Consider the following 17,249-nt stretch of genomic DNA (forward strand, 5'->3'; position numbering starts at 1 on the left):
AATGAAATCTGTACCAATTAACTTTTTAACAAAATATATTTATTTATTTGTTTATTTATTAACTGTTAATCTATTAGTATTTGTTTTTTTAAATGACCATATATAATATTTATATTGTCTAATTCTACTGTATATTAAATAAATGATCATTCATAAACCACATGTCAAACTCAAGGCCCATAACTGTATCAGGGTAGATAATATTTATATCTATCACAACTGACCCGCAGGTATTTTACGTGCGTCAGGTAGGTACGTCATTCGGCTCCTCCTCCCAACTTTATTGACATACTCGTCAGTCTCATGGTTGCCTTGGCAACCGCTCAGCATATCGGTACGGCAGCGCGGCGCTCTGGTACAAGTATTAGAGAACTAAATACTAAAATATGTTAACGGAGATCCTGACACAGAGACGCAGTAACGCTGTACCAGTTAGCAGACAGTTAGCACACACGGCTAACAGGAAACTGACTATAAATGACAACACCACTGCAGCTAAACACCAGTCTGTTAGCATACATGCTAACATGCTAACATACAGACACACTGAAAGTGACCGTTAGCCAAATAACAGCAACATGTACAACATGGTATTAGCATTAGCATGCTAACTTAGCCCCGTGGTTAGCTCCGCTGATTGACACCACTGTCCTAAACAATCAATCAAACCACAATAATCTAATAAAACAGGCTATGACCATGAACTGAGATATTCTGGTGAAACCATTGACCATTATTGTTGATTTAGTGTTGATGTGTGTGTGACAGACATGTGTTTTGGACATTTATGGAAATACGGAACAAATCGCACATTTAATTGTCAAATAAGGGATGATTCCGTATTTTACGGGACGGGTGGCAACCCTAGTTAGACTTTTAGAACAAATCATTTTTCACATTTTAGTTCAATATTTTAGTTTAAGGTCTCCATGGCGTTTCACTAAAAACATCCGTTTTGCTAAATGATGTTTCCCTTACGTCTTTTGACTTCTTCGCCGGCCTCATGTAAAAACACTGCCTTTAACTCACAGCCTTTTCCCGCCCTAGTGCGCTGCCAGGAGGGGAGTTAGCAGTTAGCATGGAAGCTAGCGGGACACGTCCTGAACTGAAGTGTCTCTCCTCATTGTGCGCTTTGCCGTTGCCACAGTAACCCCATAACCCCATAAATGAGATATACGCACGTTTCTTTTACTGTGGTAAAAAAGAACGCTTCTTCCCACTCACTGGGACGTCCCACAACATGGTTCGTTATCTTTAGCTTTACTTCCCAGTTTTTCTGTTGTTGACCCTCATCTAGCTCCTCAACGTAGCCGCGGCCGCTTCCATACATCGGTAAAAACAAAGATGGAGGTTTGTCTTACACTTGATATTGAACTTTGACACCAGAGAGGAGGTCAGAGTTCATATATACATAAAACATATATATATAATTTTTAGGGCCGGGACTTTAACGCGTTAATTAAGATTAATTAATTACACAAAAATAACGCGTTAAACATTTTTTACGCATTTTAATTGCACTTATTTTTGCACCGCGGAACGTTTCTCACTGGATGAGTTTCGGCGGACCGATTATACTGGAGCACCAACTACCAACTAGCGTTCATTACTTCAGACAACAACAAACCACAATGAACATGAACGAAGAAGCTGATGCTGTGTTTTTTAGCTATTGCCCGCTTAATATAATACTAAATAATATATATATGAGAGTATTTAAGTCAATGATTCCGATAAGCTCAGGCCTGTCGCGTTCGCCTCGCGGCCGCTCAATTTGTGATCCGCTGTGTAAATCCTTCGGCCGGCCGACCGGGAAACTCCGCCCACTCCGCCCCTGGCCCCATTTCTGATACAGCGGCGGCAGAAAATTAAACCATGGCGGGCCGCCGCTCCAAAATCAACACAGAGGAAACACTGTGATGAGACCGCTTTGGTTGGGCCCGTGGATGGGAAATTTTGTTATAAATCCATATGAAAAAAATTACTTCTCACTGTTCTCAGGTCAAATATTTATATGCGATTAATTTCGATTAACTAATTACAAAGCCTCTAATTAATTAGATTATTTTTTTTTAATCGAGTCCCGGCCCTAATAATTTTATATTAAATAACACCATGCTCAACTCTACAGTAATGCAAGTGTTATTGATATAAAAAGAACAGCGACACAATTAAATACAAATTTTAGAGGCACTCGCGACAAGTGCTGTTTTTAGAACATCCCCTGCGGGCGACCAGGTGCCCCCGGGCACCGTGTTGGCGACCCCTGCTTTAAACTGAAGCTTTTTATTAAATCTCCACATGTTAAAAATCAAACTTCCATCAAACTGAACAACGTGGGCTCTGTGGCTGAAATCCAATAAATCTGAGTCTCCATCAGCAGAACAGAGAGACATCTGAAAAAGAGACATTTTCACTTCCACTAAATCAAATCATCATCCTTCTAACATCCTGATAACAACCAGTCACTGATGTTATTGAACCTGATCTAAAGAAATCTGCAACTGCACCAAAGTGGATGCATCACAACAATGAGCATGTAGCACACTCTGCATCCTCCTGAAATGACAGAGGCTTTAAGAACAGATAAAGGGACCTCCAGGGTGGAAAGGGTTAAACATCACCCTGTTTAAGTTCAGTTGTCTGCTGGTGTTGTTGAGAGCAGCTTCACCACCATCCACTGTTAACACAGACAGGACTGCTGACTTCACTTTGGAACAAACACAGAGAATGACACTAAGAGAGTTGGTAGGAAGTTTAGATTTAACTCTAAAACATCTGATTTATTCACAGACAGAGTTCATTTGTCACTTTTACAACATAATGTTTTTATTTTCAATATGAAAATTAAAATTACTGTTATTTTTAAAATTAAATTTCAGACTGAAGAATCAATTCCATGTCCTCTTTATAGTGTTTGAAGTATGAAGTTTAAGTTTAAAAACAACATAGCTCCAATGATTTTCAGTCAGATTTGACTTTTAGTTCTGTTTCATATTTGTTTGTTCAGATTTTATTGTAACAGTATCGTGTTAATCAACAGAAATAAAGTTACAACATAGTGCAGGTGTTCTCTCATTACATCCTCTCCTTCTTGTACCGTTTGAAATTCATGAGGAGCATTATTTAGCAGAGTTGTTTCTGCAGCTGATTCTTCCTGCTTGTATTTCTCTTCAGACTCAAACAGTAACTTTAGACTCAAATAAAACAGCAGCTTCCGCTTTAACTGTGCGCGGCCCCGCGACGGGTGTGTCACATGGACTGTACCGTTAAACGGAGACGAGCATGAAGTCACTAAAATGTCTGTAAACATAAAACGTTTTCTCTCAGTAAAGGAGATCTTTTGTAGTCACACCACATTCACACAGAACCTTGATGAGTATATTTGTAACGAGACTGAAATAAATAAAGTCAGGAACACCTCAGTATGACGAGGTTTACTTGACTTCCTCTTTTATTTCTACTTTATAACTTTCATAAATCCTGGAGCCTGACGAACCTCAGAGCTCATATTTCATTTATCTGTTGATACCAGGATACTACACCTCACACACAAATACTGGAGTTTTACTTCAATTATGGAGAATTATTCTATAGGCCTACTTCTACAAGACGATATATCAGAGTACTGTCAGATTATTTTAACAATAATTACTAAATACATGATCGTAAAAGACCGTTTGACTCTTTAAGTAGTAACTCTTACCTTCTTGACAACATATTATTCCAGCCAAAGTCAGAAAATAGAACAGCAGAAGCGCCATGATGTTCCGTAGGCTACTTTCACCAAGATAAAATGGAGACTAGTTAGTTTCGGTTTTGTTTTTCTCTCACTTCCGTTTCTTCAAAATAAAAGAAGTAGTGTTTATTTTTTCGAACAAATTATAAAATTCATTAAATAAATAAATAAGTTTCCACTAGTTTGAGCACAAACGTCTAGCGTTGCCATGGATACAGTGAGCAGCTCTGCAGGCAGCAACATGAGTCCTGTTCTCTATCTGTTGTTCATTCTTTGCTGTGTACTGTTGGATGTACTGACAAATATCACTGACTTACTCTGATGCTGGAGAAATATTTAAAACCTGGAGATTCTCAGGGAACTTCTGTCCCACATAGAACATGTGCTGCAAAAACCTGAGCCTGGTTTTTAGTTTTTATGTGGAGACATAACTGAGACGTCTCAACTTTCATTCCATATTTTAACATCTATAGGATTTCAGAGTGTGAACTTGTACATGTGTGATAGGAAGGCACATAATTTCAAAGAAAGTCAATCAATGTGGCATAAATGTCTCTCCTTTCCCTGAACTGTCTCAGCTGTCATTAACTAATATCAGCATACATGTGGTTTGTACAGTTTTCACATTATTGACATAGCTGCAATACTCTAAATGTATGTATACAACAGCTACCCCTTTTAAGTTTACAGTTTATATTTTATTTTATTCTCTTTTATTTAATTTTATATTTTCCTGTCTCTATACATTTATACTTATATTTTTTTACCTTGTGCGCTGGGTGAAATTATTAGTGAAATTATTACTGTTTTGTTCTTTTACTACCTGCTGCAGGTACTAAAATACATTTCACTGTGCATTGTACTATGTATAACTGTGGATGTGACAAATAAAACCTAATTCTAATCTTATTTTATTTTACAGCATATGTGTATGGAATTATCTGAAAAGAATGCTGGATGATTTATCCATAAAGAGAAGTAGGAAAGGACCACACTGAGATTTATATGTGTGTATACATATGTATATGTAACTATTTTAAATATTCCCAAATTTTGTACGAGTTTAATGTGACCTCTGTGTGACCCGGAAATACTATGCATTCGTACTGCTTAAATTTGTCCCACTGGTAGCTCCGTAGTTTTTGCACAGCTTTCAAATCGGCCGGCGAGTTCACGATACCTTTTTGAATCTGATGGATTAGCGCTGCTACTTTGTATTTAAATTAAGAAAAATGGACTGTCGTATTGTTTGCATTCCTTGGAGAGCGCAGCGAGGTATGATGTTTGATATTTAAAACCCTTTAAATCGAGATTTTATTTATTGTGTTTAACGTGGGAATAAGTGTGCGAAATGTTTGTTTGTTTATTATGTTTCAATGCAGTTTTCACGGTGCTGTAAGGGTATATCGAATAAAGTTCCTGATCACCGCTATTCTGCTGCCTGGTGGATTTAATAAAGGAAACCTTACGCATCAGTCGAGGCTCTCAATCGTCTTTAATCCAAGGGATCGCTACAAGAAGTATGAAAGTGTGATCACCTGGAGGGATTTTAAGAATATAGAGAGAAAGAAAAAAATAATAATATGTGACCCACACAAAATGTGTTCACATTTGTTTTTGTTTTTATTGTATTTTATTTTTAATATTGACCTCTTTTTGGAGCAGTATTAGCTATTTGTCCACTAAATAATTTCATGCCGTAGCACCGTTAGACCAATAGGTGGCAGTAGTAGAGTTTTGATTAGGCTGGAAGCGTCTCTTTTTGGTGAAGAAGAAGCTCCTCCTCATTTATTCGAGAGCTGCCAGTAAAAACCATAAAAACATATTGATCTGCTTTCTATTGAAAAACAGGAAACAGTAATCTGCCCGCTTGTCAAATACAAATACAGTTGAATGAAAGTCACAAAATGCTGTAATACTGCACAAGTTTGACAGTTGAGAACAAGAAAACATGAGGATTATGGTTTACGTTTTAGAGATCTGGGATTAAGGCAGCTGCAATTTAAGGCTGAGGCAAATTAAAAGCAGCAGCTGAGGCAGCATGGTCATGATCCTGAGTATGAAAAGCTTTGACTTGTGCACGAGAGAGAATCAAAGACAAGAGTTCAAGGAGGAAATGAACTGTCTTTATATTTGTTGCTTCTTGTCTGAATTTGATGTCAGTAAACACCTGACGTTGACCTTTTTCTGGTCCCTGAAGCTTCTTAACACACCACCACCTCTTTGGTACTTTGCAGTTACAGTCTGTAGCTCAGTGTAGACCCTGCAGCCAGCCTTTCACAAACATCCATGTTTTTATGAATGGATGTGTGTGAGTGAGATTAGACTAATCAGCAGCACATGTAAAAACTGCACCATTTGCCTGGGTGCAAAGCGACGGAGGACAGCAGAGACAGAGCTAACAAAGTACTTCACAAATTAATCAGCGCATTGGATGAGGACTGAAATCAAAAGGGCTACCGGTAAGATCACGTCTCTTCTCTGGACTCTGAAATATGATCTCTGGCTGCGTTGTGGTCTAGGTATTGGAGTAAATGAATTGTAATGTCTGTTGTTGATGGGTTGAAGGATGTTACCTACCGCCGCAGGGGTCTTCAACAGGTGGTCCGCGACCCCTAGGAGGACCGAGGAAGTACTGCAGGGGGTCGCAAATTTCTTTCTCCATAAATTTAAATGTCTTTAAATACATATACAAGTGGGTCCCCGCCCCATCTCTCCATTAGTTTGGGGGTCCTAGGCGTGGAAAACGTTGCAGACCCCTGACCTACCTTACTTACCATAAAATATTTACATTGTAAATCAAATTGTGACCAATTAGGTTGCTTAAAACCGTGTTTAAGAATAGAAAATAGTAAATGAAGTGTATTAGTATTAGTTAAAATATAGCTGGGGTCCGTCAAGCACTAAGACCAAGCGGAAAACAGCCGCTCAAGCTGAAGCCTGTTTCCCTTAGTTTAGCCCCGCCCACAAGCTCCTCCATTGGCTCTGCCGTCTCTTGTGTGATTGGCCGTCCCCGCTGTCACTCCACCTTGCTGTCACACCGGTCTGCTGGTCTTTGGTCAGGAGTCCTTGTTAACCTGCTACTGTAGATTGTTCCTTTGTTCTGCCTGGGTCACGTCAGCTAGAAGGATTGTCAGATGTCTTGCTGTTCACGTTTCATTTACATAAAAATTTTCAGTGGTTCTCTGTTACACTGATTTCAAATCAAATGTAATACTTGACTAGCCTGGCGAGCCAGAGGGGCGAGTCTAGATTCTAGGCTAATACTTGACTACTTCCACTGAATAATGGACATTTGATTCAGTTTCTCTCCACCTGTGATGCCAGTTTGACCTGCCCACACTGGGTGGTGCTTTGTAAATGAGCTCTGTTTACCATATATTCCATAAATTAGTATAAAATTGGTGGTACTGAGTTGGAGTGAAGCTGACTAACAAGGTGAAACACAGAATTGGGTGATAATGTTTTGCTACATGCTTTACAACCAGTCAAACCAAAAAGGGGAACATTAAACTTAAAGTAGCAGAAAACTAGAAGAACTACTAGAAAGCACAGTCAACTGAAAGATAGTTTTATTAAAAATCTATAAATAAATAAAAAGACAATGTGTGTGAACTGGTCAAGCAAAGATGCACAAAACCTGTATTGGCCTTATAATTATTCTGCTGTCAACCTGTCTGCCAGCTGGGTTACGTCCCGTCATACACTGCCTATCGGTTGTAGTGATCATAACATGGTGGCGGTGGTAAGGAAGGCAAAAATTCCAAAAACGGGACCCAAAATAATTCTTAAAAGATCATACAAATGGTTTAAATCTGAGTGCTTTAAGGAGGAGGTAAAGAACCTAAGTTGGGAGGAAATTCTACAAGAATGTAACCCAAACAAAGCTCTGAACAAATTTGATGAAATTCTGATGCCAGTAATAAACAGGCACGCTCCTCTCAGGAAATTCACAGTCAGAAACACATGTACACCATGGTTAGATCACGAAACCAGAGAGCAAATGAAACACAGAGATCAAGCAAAGAAAACTGCAATACTAACAGGATATGAGTCAGACTGGATAATATATCATAAGTTAAGAAATTGTGTTACAACGTTAAATAGAATAAAAAAGAAATTGTACTATGAAAATAGGATCGTTGATATAAAAAATGATAACAAAAAAGTATGTAAAACACTGAATGAATTAATGGGCAAAAACCCTCAAACACCATCATTCTTAGAGGTGGACGGCAACTTCCTCACTCGACCATCTGACATTGCTAACTATCTTAATAAATATTTCATAAATAAAATTGATCAATTAAATAATAATATGCCGCCTATTGATATAAATAACATATCCAATCTATTAATAAAAGATAACATTATGAAGGATAAACAATGTTCATTTAAGTTTGATAAAGTAGGTATCAAGAGAGTAGAAGATATGTTACAAACTTGTAAGAATAAACCACCAGGCATTGATAATCTTGATAGTAAGCTACTAAAGCTGGTCGCAGAGGAAATTGCACCTCCTATCTGTCACATTATAAATATGAGTTTTGCCAACTGTCAGTGTCCACTACAATGGAAGCGTGCCAAGATAATTCCATTACCAAAAAATAAGAAACTGCAATTTTCAGGAGCCAACAGTCGTCCAATTAGCCTTTTACCTGTATTAAGTAAAATTATGGAAAGTGTAATGTTTGAACAAATGACGAACTACTTATCTTTGAATAATTTACTAACAGATTTTCAACACGCATATCGTAAGGGTCACTCCACAACAACAGCTCTAACTCAAATGACAGATGACTGGCTTAGGGAAATAGATAAAAAGAAACTAGTTGGTGTGGTTACGCTTGATTTCTCAGCTGCATTCGACCTAATTGACCACAATTTACTGTTGAAAAAACTTGAATGTTATGGGTTTGAGGTGTCCTCTTTGTCCTTCCTAAGGAGTTATCTAACTGACAGAACACAGACCGTTTTCTTTAATGGGTGTTTTTCTGAAGAGAATGTTGTGTCATGTGGAGTACCACAGGGGAGTTGTTTGGGACCGTTATTGTACATTATTTACACCAATGACCACTTGTTCTGAGAAATGCAAACATAGGAATGTATGCTGATGACTCAACCATATATGCCTCTGCACTATCCAACGGGGGCCTAAATGCGGTTTTGAAAGAAGAGTTAAAAGCAGTTGTGGAGTGGGTTAACTGCAACAGACTTGCTTTGAATATATCCAAAACCAACTGTATGATAATGGGCTCACACCACAACATTAGTAAAAATTCTCAGTTAGATCTGAAAATCAAAGAAGTACGTATCAATCAGGTTCAGGAGACCAAGCTGCTGGGAGTTGTCATTGATGACAAACTTACATGGAAAACACATATAAACAAGGTTGTTAATAAAGTGGGAAGTAGCATCTCTGTTATAAGAAGATGCAAAGCATATTTATCACCAAAATCAACTAAACTGATAATACAAGCTATAATTCTGTCAAATCTCTACTACTGCTCAGTGGTCTGGTCAAACGCCACAGCAGACACAATTAATAAACTTCAAAAAGTGCAAAACAGAGCAATTCGCATTGTCCTGGGTTGTGATCTTAGAACTAATGTATTTAAAATGCATAGAAATCTTGGTTGGTTGATGGTTGGTGATAGACTGTTTTATTCATTACTGATATTTGTAAGAAATGTACTACAAAAACCCCACAAGTTCTACACAAAAAACTACAGTATAGTTCAGACAGTCATAGTTATACAACAAGACATGCGGCCAGTGGAAAGTTTTCCCTCCCAAAAATAAAGACGAACTACAGTAAAAGAACAGTAATATACAGAGCTGTATGCTTGGAACCTACTCCCCAAACAATCTGGACAAACCACTAGCACAAGAGAATTTAAATTGTTAGTGAAAAAACATCTTTTAAATGGATACACACAGAATCCTAACCATGAATAAAGTAAGATGGTTAAAATATATAAAATATCTGAAAATAAAAGGATGTTAGATATATATGATATTGAGTGAAATCATAATGGAATGATGTGGCATGCATGAATTGCTTAAGAGTTTGAAGGACTGTTGTAAATAAGTGCCACCTCTTTTATTTTTCTGTAATAATTTATATACATATATATATATATATATATATATATATATATATACATACATATTTTGTATTTGTTTGTCTGTTTTTTGTTTTTGTTTTTGTTTTAAAAATTTTTTTTTTTTTTTTCTTGTATTGTATTATATGTCGGACCCCAGGAAGAATAGCTGCAGTTCTGCTGGAGCTAATGGGGATCCAAATAAACAATAAAACAATAAACACTGATGCCTCACAGCAAGAAGGTTCTGGGTTTGAATCCATCAGTTGACTGACAGTGTATGAGGTTCCTCTTTCAAAGGTAGAAAAGTTAGAAAGGATGATTAATTTATTTATTCATCAGAAAGTGGCTCAGTGTCCCACGCTGCTTAAGTGGCGCAGCCTTGTAAGGGAAAGGCATATTAGAGCTCCCAGTTACCAGCCTATCAGAGGAGGTTAAGTGTGCTAAGGTTAGACTGGAAATGACTCACTCAGTCGAAGGATCCAGTGGTTAGGAGTGCAGCATCTACTGTTAAGACAGGGAGGAAGTGGAAGGCAAAGGAGGCAGTACAGCAAGCACAGGCAGCTCTTAGGCATAGGGATAAATCTACAGCAAGGGCGTGGAGGCCTAGGGCTGTGTGCAGGGAAACCTCTGTGGAGCAAGGCATCAGCAATAGAAAGGAGAAGGATGGTAGTGGAAGAGATACACAGACAAAAGAAAGCAGTAAGATGCACTAAGGCAGTGTCACAGGCTAAACAAGGTCAATGGGTGAACTGGGACTTTAAGTGGAGAGAGCTTTGGAGCATGGAGGCTAGCAGGATTAGATTTATGTTAGGGGCTACTTATGATGTGCTGCCAACTCCCCAGAACCTAAACCAGTGGGTAGGTGAGGATAATGCCTGTCCACTGTGCACTTGTGTCTGCACGCTTAGACATATTCTGACAGGTTGTAAGGTTAGTCTTTCCCAAGGACGTTATACCTGGCGTCACAACCAGGTACTGAAATGTTTAGCAGCTGCAATTGAGGAAAAACGGGTGAATGTAAATTCCATGGCCGTTAACAGAGAGAATAGATGTATTAAGTTTTATGATGGAGCTGATATTATGGATATGAAGATGTTGTGCAGCCTGTCAATGAGGCAGGACCTGGACCATGTTAGATGTGTGATTGTGACTGTTTGATGATGATTTGACTTGAGTCCATCTGGGACACATGAACCAGTCGCTTCTGGAAATAATCAGGAGTCTTTAACTGTTTCATGGAAATACTCACCAACAGTAAGCCTGAAGATGAGTCGTGGTATGAACCTTAAATGTCCATACTCACAGTAGTATGCTCCACTGTCTGAAAACATTCAGTTCATGAACAGTTTAGAGAACAGTCAGGTTTATATTGTTGTTCTATCATGTTATAACAGTATCCTGTTTATCTGCAGAAATGCACTGAATGAACTGTTACTGATTGACTTAACGTGACTGACTGAGCAGTTTAAACAGAGCAGGTAAATATTTGTTCAGTTCAAGGTTGACAGATGTAGAATGTGAAGAGGACTGATGAAGCAGAGATGACTTGTAGAGGAGAAAACCTGCAGAGTTTACTGAGCCACACACCTCCCACTCTAAAAACTGACAGAATCTAAGAGCAGGAATCAAAAAGGTAACAGCGCCACCTAGTGGATGAAAGGAGCTGTTACTAAAAAGAGGCTGTGCACCTGTGTAGGTCACTAAATCAAACTGAACTTACCTCAAACATTGTGCATGTTATTGTTGATGTGAGACAGAATCAGTGAAATGTTTTGTCCTCCTAGAAGTGGTAGGTGGTTTGTGGAGAGTTTTTGAAAAAAAAAAACCACTATATTATGACATAGAATATTTTACTGTTGAAACATCTTTTTAGAACAAAGTCCTTCTGATTTATCTTTGGACCCTCTTGTTGGTGACAAACCTCATGTTGAGAAACCACAAGATCTAAAAAGCTTCCTGTTATTATGAAGAAGTTCAAGCTCGTCCCACCTGGAGCAGCTGATACATCAGCAACAGTAAAAGGCTGCAAACTGAAGCATCATAGCAACAATATCATAAAATAATATGAATGTGAATATTAAAAATAAACCTGAAAATAAATAAATGGTTACTTGGCATTGGTCATTTTAAATTTAATAAAATGTATATAACACTAATATCAAAAATAAAACCACTGCAAAAAGACACAAACAGAAAGGCTGAATTAAAAGAGAAATATAGTCAAATGACTAATGCAGAGTTTCATGGAGACATTTTTAACTCATCATCATCATCATCTACTCCTCCACTGTTCATGTTAGAAACTCTGTTCTATAAAATCTGGATAAATACTCTGACCCAGACTAGTTTTTATTATTTATAGTGAAACAGTTTATTTGATCTAAATGTAATGTTATATTTAAAGAATGTAAATGTTGGAGCATAAAAACAGGTGCTGCAGATGGAAGTCATTATAGAAACTGATGCAGAAGATAAAATCACTTTCATTCCTTTTATTTTTTTTAACTGAACAAACAATCATAACCAATATTATTTATATCAAGGTTAGCTTCAAGGTTTACATTTTCTTGGATATTCTTTGATTACAACAAACTAAAAACAAGTGAAGATCAATTATTAACACATGATGGTTTCATTCCATATGTTTCTGTACACTTTTAATTTGAAAATAAAAAACAAAGTTGAAGCTTAAAGTTCAAACTAAAACATCACAATACTGTATGAGGATAAAATACAACAGGAAACAGAATAATAAATGAGTAAAAATGAAGAACTGATATAAAATAGATGAAAACATCAGATGAAGTGGAGCGAAGAGGAAACTGTGACCTACCACACATTAATACATGAAACAGAAACATGTTTTCAGTCATTCATCCTTAAACTCAGCTCCAGCTGCTGATTATCTCCACAATAAACATGTGAGGAACTTGTCACAGTCACAGAACAGTGGAGTCTATTCAGATGAAGCCAGGATTTCGGTGAATGTGCATCTTAAAGGAACAGTCTGACATGCTGTGAGCAGGTAAATGTCAGATCTGTTGTTAAACATGAAGCTCCAAGCAGCAGAGTTTCTGCTCAGCTCAGCATCAAGACTGGAAACAGAGGGAAACAGTTAGTCTGTCTAGCAGCACCTCTGAAGCTCACAGGTCAACATGTTCTAACTCAGGTGGTAAAACAACTTCCTGTAGTTTGATGAGGTGTCACATGTCAGAACATGTTGGCCTGACTCTGTCCAAAGGTGGAGGATCATCAAGGAGCAGTCACCTCCTCCTCCAGTCTCCACTGGTTGATGGTGCTGTGATGACAAGACTGTAGGAAGTCACTGAGCTCAGGAGACAGAGGTTTGACTTTATTCCTGAACCTTCAGACAGAGCCAGGCTAGCTGTTTCCCTTTGTTTCCAGTCTTTATGCTAAGCTAAGCTAACCAGCTGCTGGGTGTGGTCTGTCTTTTAACTGTCTGCTGCTCCACGTTTCCCCACAGTGGGTTAAATAAAGGGTTAATAATAAATAAGTAATAACACTAAATAAGAACATAACATGACAAAATATATTGTATAAATATATACAAGACCTTCAACACATCTACTCATGACTACATGTCTCTGATTCCTTTGATTAGCAGAGAGTCAGACTCTGAACCTGATGTCAACCTTCTCTGATGAGGATGCTGTGACCTTGTCTCCATCAGGTTGTGTATCAGAGACATGTCCTCTCTGTGACTCCAGCTGTCTTCATACAATACATTTACATTTTTACAAAGTTACAGATAATATCTACAACACTTCTGATCAGTTCTGCTCGTCGAATGCTGAACTTTCACAGATTTCATTCAGGAATTTTTTTCAACTGTTCTAGTGTGTCTGGATTTTGAGCTGTGGTATAAAAATTAGTATTCATCCCCTGAGGAATTCATATTTGCTCATATTTGACATCACTTTATATCCAACAGGCCTCTTTATCTAAAGTAGAAAAACACTGTATGTATGCAAGCGTACACCACTTTACAATTAAATATACATTAGTAACATGGATCAACTTCTGTACATTTTGGATTTAAATAAAAATTAAACTACCTTCCAATTGAGAAAATATTCTGTCAAAATGTTTTCACCGAAACAAAAAGTGATCCTCACAGGAATAAAAGCAGACAAGGAAGAAACATACAATTCACTCAAGATCTCGCACCATCAATGTCATCTGGTATATCCTCATCACTCTCTGTGGGTGGTTTAACGTTGGCATGGCTTCATGAGAAAAGTTCATCTACGGCTGCTTCATACCTGGCTGCATCAAAGCGGTATGCTTCAGAGTGGGCTGTAGAAAGAAAAGACAATTATTTCCCCTGAGTTTCCTCTGACACAACATTTCTTTGTGTGTCTGACTCTCAAAGTGTTTTAGTATCAGAAATGAACTAAATCATGTTGTTCTGATCCACTCCTCTTGTTCATTATTCCTCCTGTGATAGTGGTCAAAATCCACAATCCTCATTCTGAACTAAAACAGATTCTAAAGTTCAGATGAAGCTTCATCAGTCTCAGTCAGACTCAAATCAAGTGGGTCTCTTCAGAAGTTCCTGTCACTTTAGAACTGAAAGGAACAGAAACACTGAAAGGACATTTGGTTTAATGAAGGAGAAAACTTTGACAAATATCTAGTGGGAACAATCAATCCAATGGATGATCCTGATACAGAAGACATAAAACTTAAAACTGTACCCACTTGGTGATCACTCAGCGGTCATCTTCACATTCGCATCTGTGATTATCATTGAATCCATGTGAATCGTATTTAGTTTAGTGCTCAGCTACACTCTCAGCGAGCATAGATATGTGCTGGTTTTGTTATATTCCTTCTCATTCAATTATGATCTTTTGTGCCATGTCTATTTTTTATTTATTTATTTTCTGGATTGGTGTCCAACATGTTTCTGGGTGGGGGGAGGGGTCATTAAAATATAAATATGAGCATTGTGATGCCTCTGTATGTACATCTATGTACCGAACTGTAGATGCTCAATAAAAAAAAAACAAAAAAAAAAGCAAACGAGGGTGAAACACACAAATCACTTAAGATATGTTACCATCAGTTTTACTTATCATAGGCTCATGAGCTCTGTTCTGTTGATTACCTTCAAAGTCGTCTCTCTCTTCTTTAAGTTCGGCTCTCTCTGCTTCAAGTTTGGCTCTCTCTGCTTCAACTTTGGCTCTCTCTGCTTCAAGTTTGGCTCTCTCTGCTTCAAGTTCGGCTCCGGCTGAAAATAATATCAAACAAAGTCACATTATATTCACGTCTAACATAATATTTCTGTTCATCTCCAGAACAACAGCTTTAGTTCAGTGAAGTCTGGTGTTTTTGTCAATGTCCATGTCTGACTCAGTGAACAACGACCAACAGTGTGATAAGAAAAAGCTGCAGCTTGAATTGAACTATGAAGAAAATCAAAAACTAACTCCTGGAGTGACCCACATGTTCTGCTCCTTCTACTTTCATCTCTTTACAACTGGCCCATTTGAATTCTGCCGTACGTTGCTTTTCTTCTTCTTTCATTCCTCTGCTCTGCTTCCTCATTATTTGTCGTCACATTTTTCTAATCTGCGCTCCTTGTTTTTAAAAAGGCAAATGTTCCTCTGGGAGTTTGGATTGTTTCCATGCAGGTTGATCTCATTTATCCAGGAAGTATAATGTCCTCAGTAACAGACCAGAGGAAGGTTTTATCATAAGATTCCACATGTACGCTTTAGTCAGATATGTGTATCTATGACAGATGTATGTTCATCTTGCTGTTCTCTTCTCTTCTCTCTTTCTTCTGTCTGTACCCGGCTGGCCTTAGGCAGATGGGTCCCTCCATATGAGCTGGGTTCTGCTCGAGGTTTCTTCCTGTTAAAAGGGAGTTTTTCCTTGCCACCGTTGCCTTCAGGCTTGCTCTGGGGGTTTCAGGCCGGGTTTTTGTAAAGCGCCTTCAGACAATTTGTATTGTTATTGATGCTATATAAATTGAATTGAATTGAATTTAATTTTTATTGTCCCCTGACATTATACCACCTGCATGAATGAGATAAATCTGCATCAACAACATCAAGATTCAAAATGAGACACAGCAGTGTTGGATAAAACCATGAAAACACTGAACAATCAAAGCAACACAACAGAGTCCAAAGAGTCTCTGACAACATTAAAAAGCAAACATGTTCCTCCTCAGTCTGTTTTCTGTCAAAGCTGCACAAGAGCAGAAATCTATCTCATCACATATCAGAGAACTAAACACATATTCTTCATCTTAGTCTCCCTTAAAGGAATGATTCAGTGATAATCAGCTCTAAAAGACAACAGTCTGTCTCTGTAGGACTGACAGCTCAACTCTAACTGAATGTGTCTTTCATGGTGCTCTCATTCTTCACATGTCAACAGTTCACTGTCAACTCTGGCTGTTTCCACATGTTTCTATCAGTAGATGATGTTTCATGGTCACATGCATCAATCTGCTCTTCAACGTGACCATCAGATTTGAATAATAAAGCTCTTGAATGTCCTGTTGAAGTCTAACTAGTTTTCAGAGGACCTCAGATTAAAAACTGACGCTGGATTAACCTCCACATATTTACAGCAGCGTTTATCAAGGAGCTCAGTCTGCATCTGGACCAGGACGGCTTGTCCTCATTGATGGACCAATGAATTGTGAATTCTATGAACTCTAAAAGAAAATGTCAGGACATCTGTCCATGAGCTGAATGTGAAGAGAAACTGGGTCATGCAGCAAGACATCGAGAACCAAGAAGACAAGTGGTTCTACAAAAGAACTAGGGATGTCCCGATCCGATCACGTGATCGGAAATCGGGGTCGATCACGTGGTTTCAGACTCGATCGGAATCGGACGTTACATCCCGATCAGGGATCGAATATATATATATATATATATATATATTTATATTTATTCTCATTATTTTTTTTTATCAGATCTATAATATTTCAAAACAAATGGGAAAAATAACAGCTTAGTATTTGCTGTTATGTGGTGGTACAGAGTCAGACCATCTCAACTCCACACAGAAACAACGTATGCGGCATGACGTTACTTTGCTGCGTGCTGTAAAGGAAGCAGAACACGGCAGCAACTTCAAGCTAGTGGCGCGAATATGTCTGCGGTGTGGAGATATTTTAAAGTTGATGAAAAAAATTTCACGATTGTTGATATCATAGAATGATAAAATAAAAAATCAGGGATATCCTGGATCTGTTTCTTCGCTGTTCTTCATTTTTTTTAATGTACTGTAGAAGTATCGGCTCGGGACTCGGTATCGGCAGATACTCAAAATCAAATGACTCGTACTCGGACTCGGGGGCAAAAAAACCTGATTGGGACATCCCTAAAAAGAACGGTTAAAGAAGAACAAGATGAATG

The 17,249-nt window shown here is 38.1% G+C and overlaps 2 protein-coding genes and 1 long non-coding RNA gene across 3 annotated transcripts in view; 1 reads left to right on the forward strand and 2 right to left on the reverse strand.

Annotated features, from left to right (window-relative positions):
* Nucleotides 1-3,822, reverse strand: part of LOC311486871 (butyrophilin subfamily 1 member A1-like) — a gene marked incomplete at its 3' end in the record, with an annotated part of 38,482 nt that extends 34,660 nt beyond the window's left edge. Inside the window, exon 1 of the mRNA XM_084542888.1 lies at nucleotides 3,707-3,822. Coding sequence (XP_084399014.1) covers nucleotides 3,707-3,764 — 58 coding nt within the window. The 5' untranslated portion in view covers nucleotides 3,765-3,822. The remainder of the gene's footprint in view (nucleotides 1-3,706) is intronic.
* Nucleotides 3,823-12,203: 8,381 nt separating this feature from the next.
* On the forward strand, nucleotides 12,204-13,302 carry LOC311486390. Its single transcript, XR_014699000.1, has 2 exons — nucleotides 12,204-13,190; nucleotides 13,223-13,302. It is a non-coding gene; the product is annotated as an uncharacterized lncRNA (long non-coding RNA).
* A 137-nt stretch (nucleotides 13,303-13,439) lies between these two features.
* The window catches only part of LOC311486380 (butyrophilin subfamily 1 member A1-like), a 42,631-nt gene continuing 38,821 nt past the window's right edge, over nucleotides 13,440-17,249 (reverse strand). The window contains exons 7-8 of the mRNA XM_084542200.1: nucleotides 14,978-15,100; nucleotides 13,440-14,163 (exon numbers count right to left, since the gene is read on the reverse strand). Of these exons, the coding sequence (XP_084398326.1) occupies nucleotides 14,096-14,163; nucleotides 14,978-15,100 (191 nt within the window). The 3' untranslated portion in view covers nucleotides 13,440-14,095. The remainder of the gene's footprint in view (nucleotides 14,164-14,977; nucleotides 15,101-17,249) is intronic.

This window comes from Chelon labrosus (genome assembly GCF_963514085.1).
Source record: "Chelon labrosus genome assembly, chromosome: 4".
In the NCBI taxonomy this organism is placed as follows: domain Eukaryota; kingdom Metazoa; phylum Chordata; class Actinopteri; order Mugiliformes; family Mugilidae; genus Chelon; species Chelon labrosus.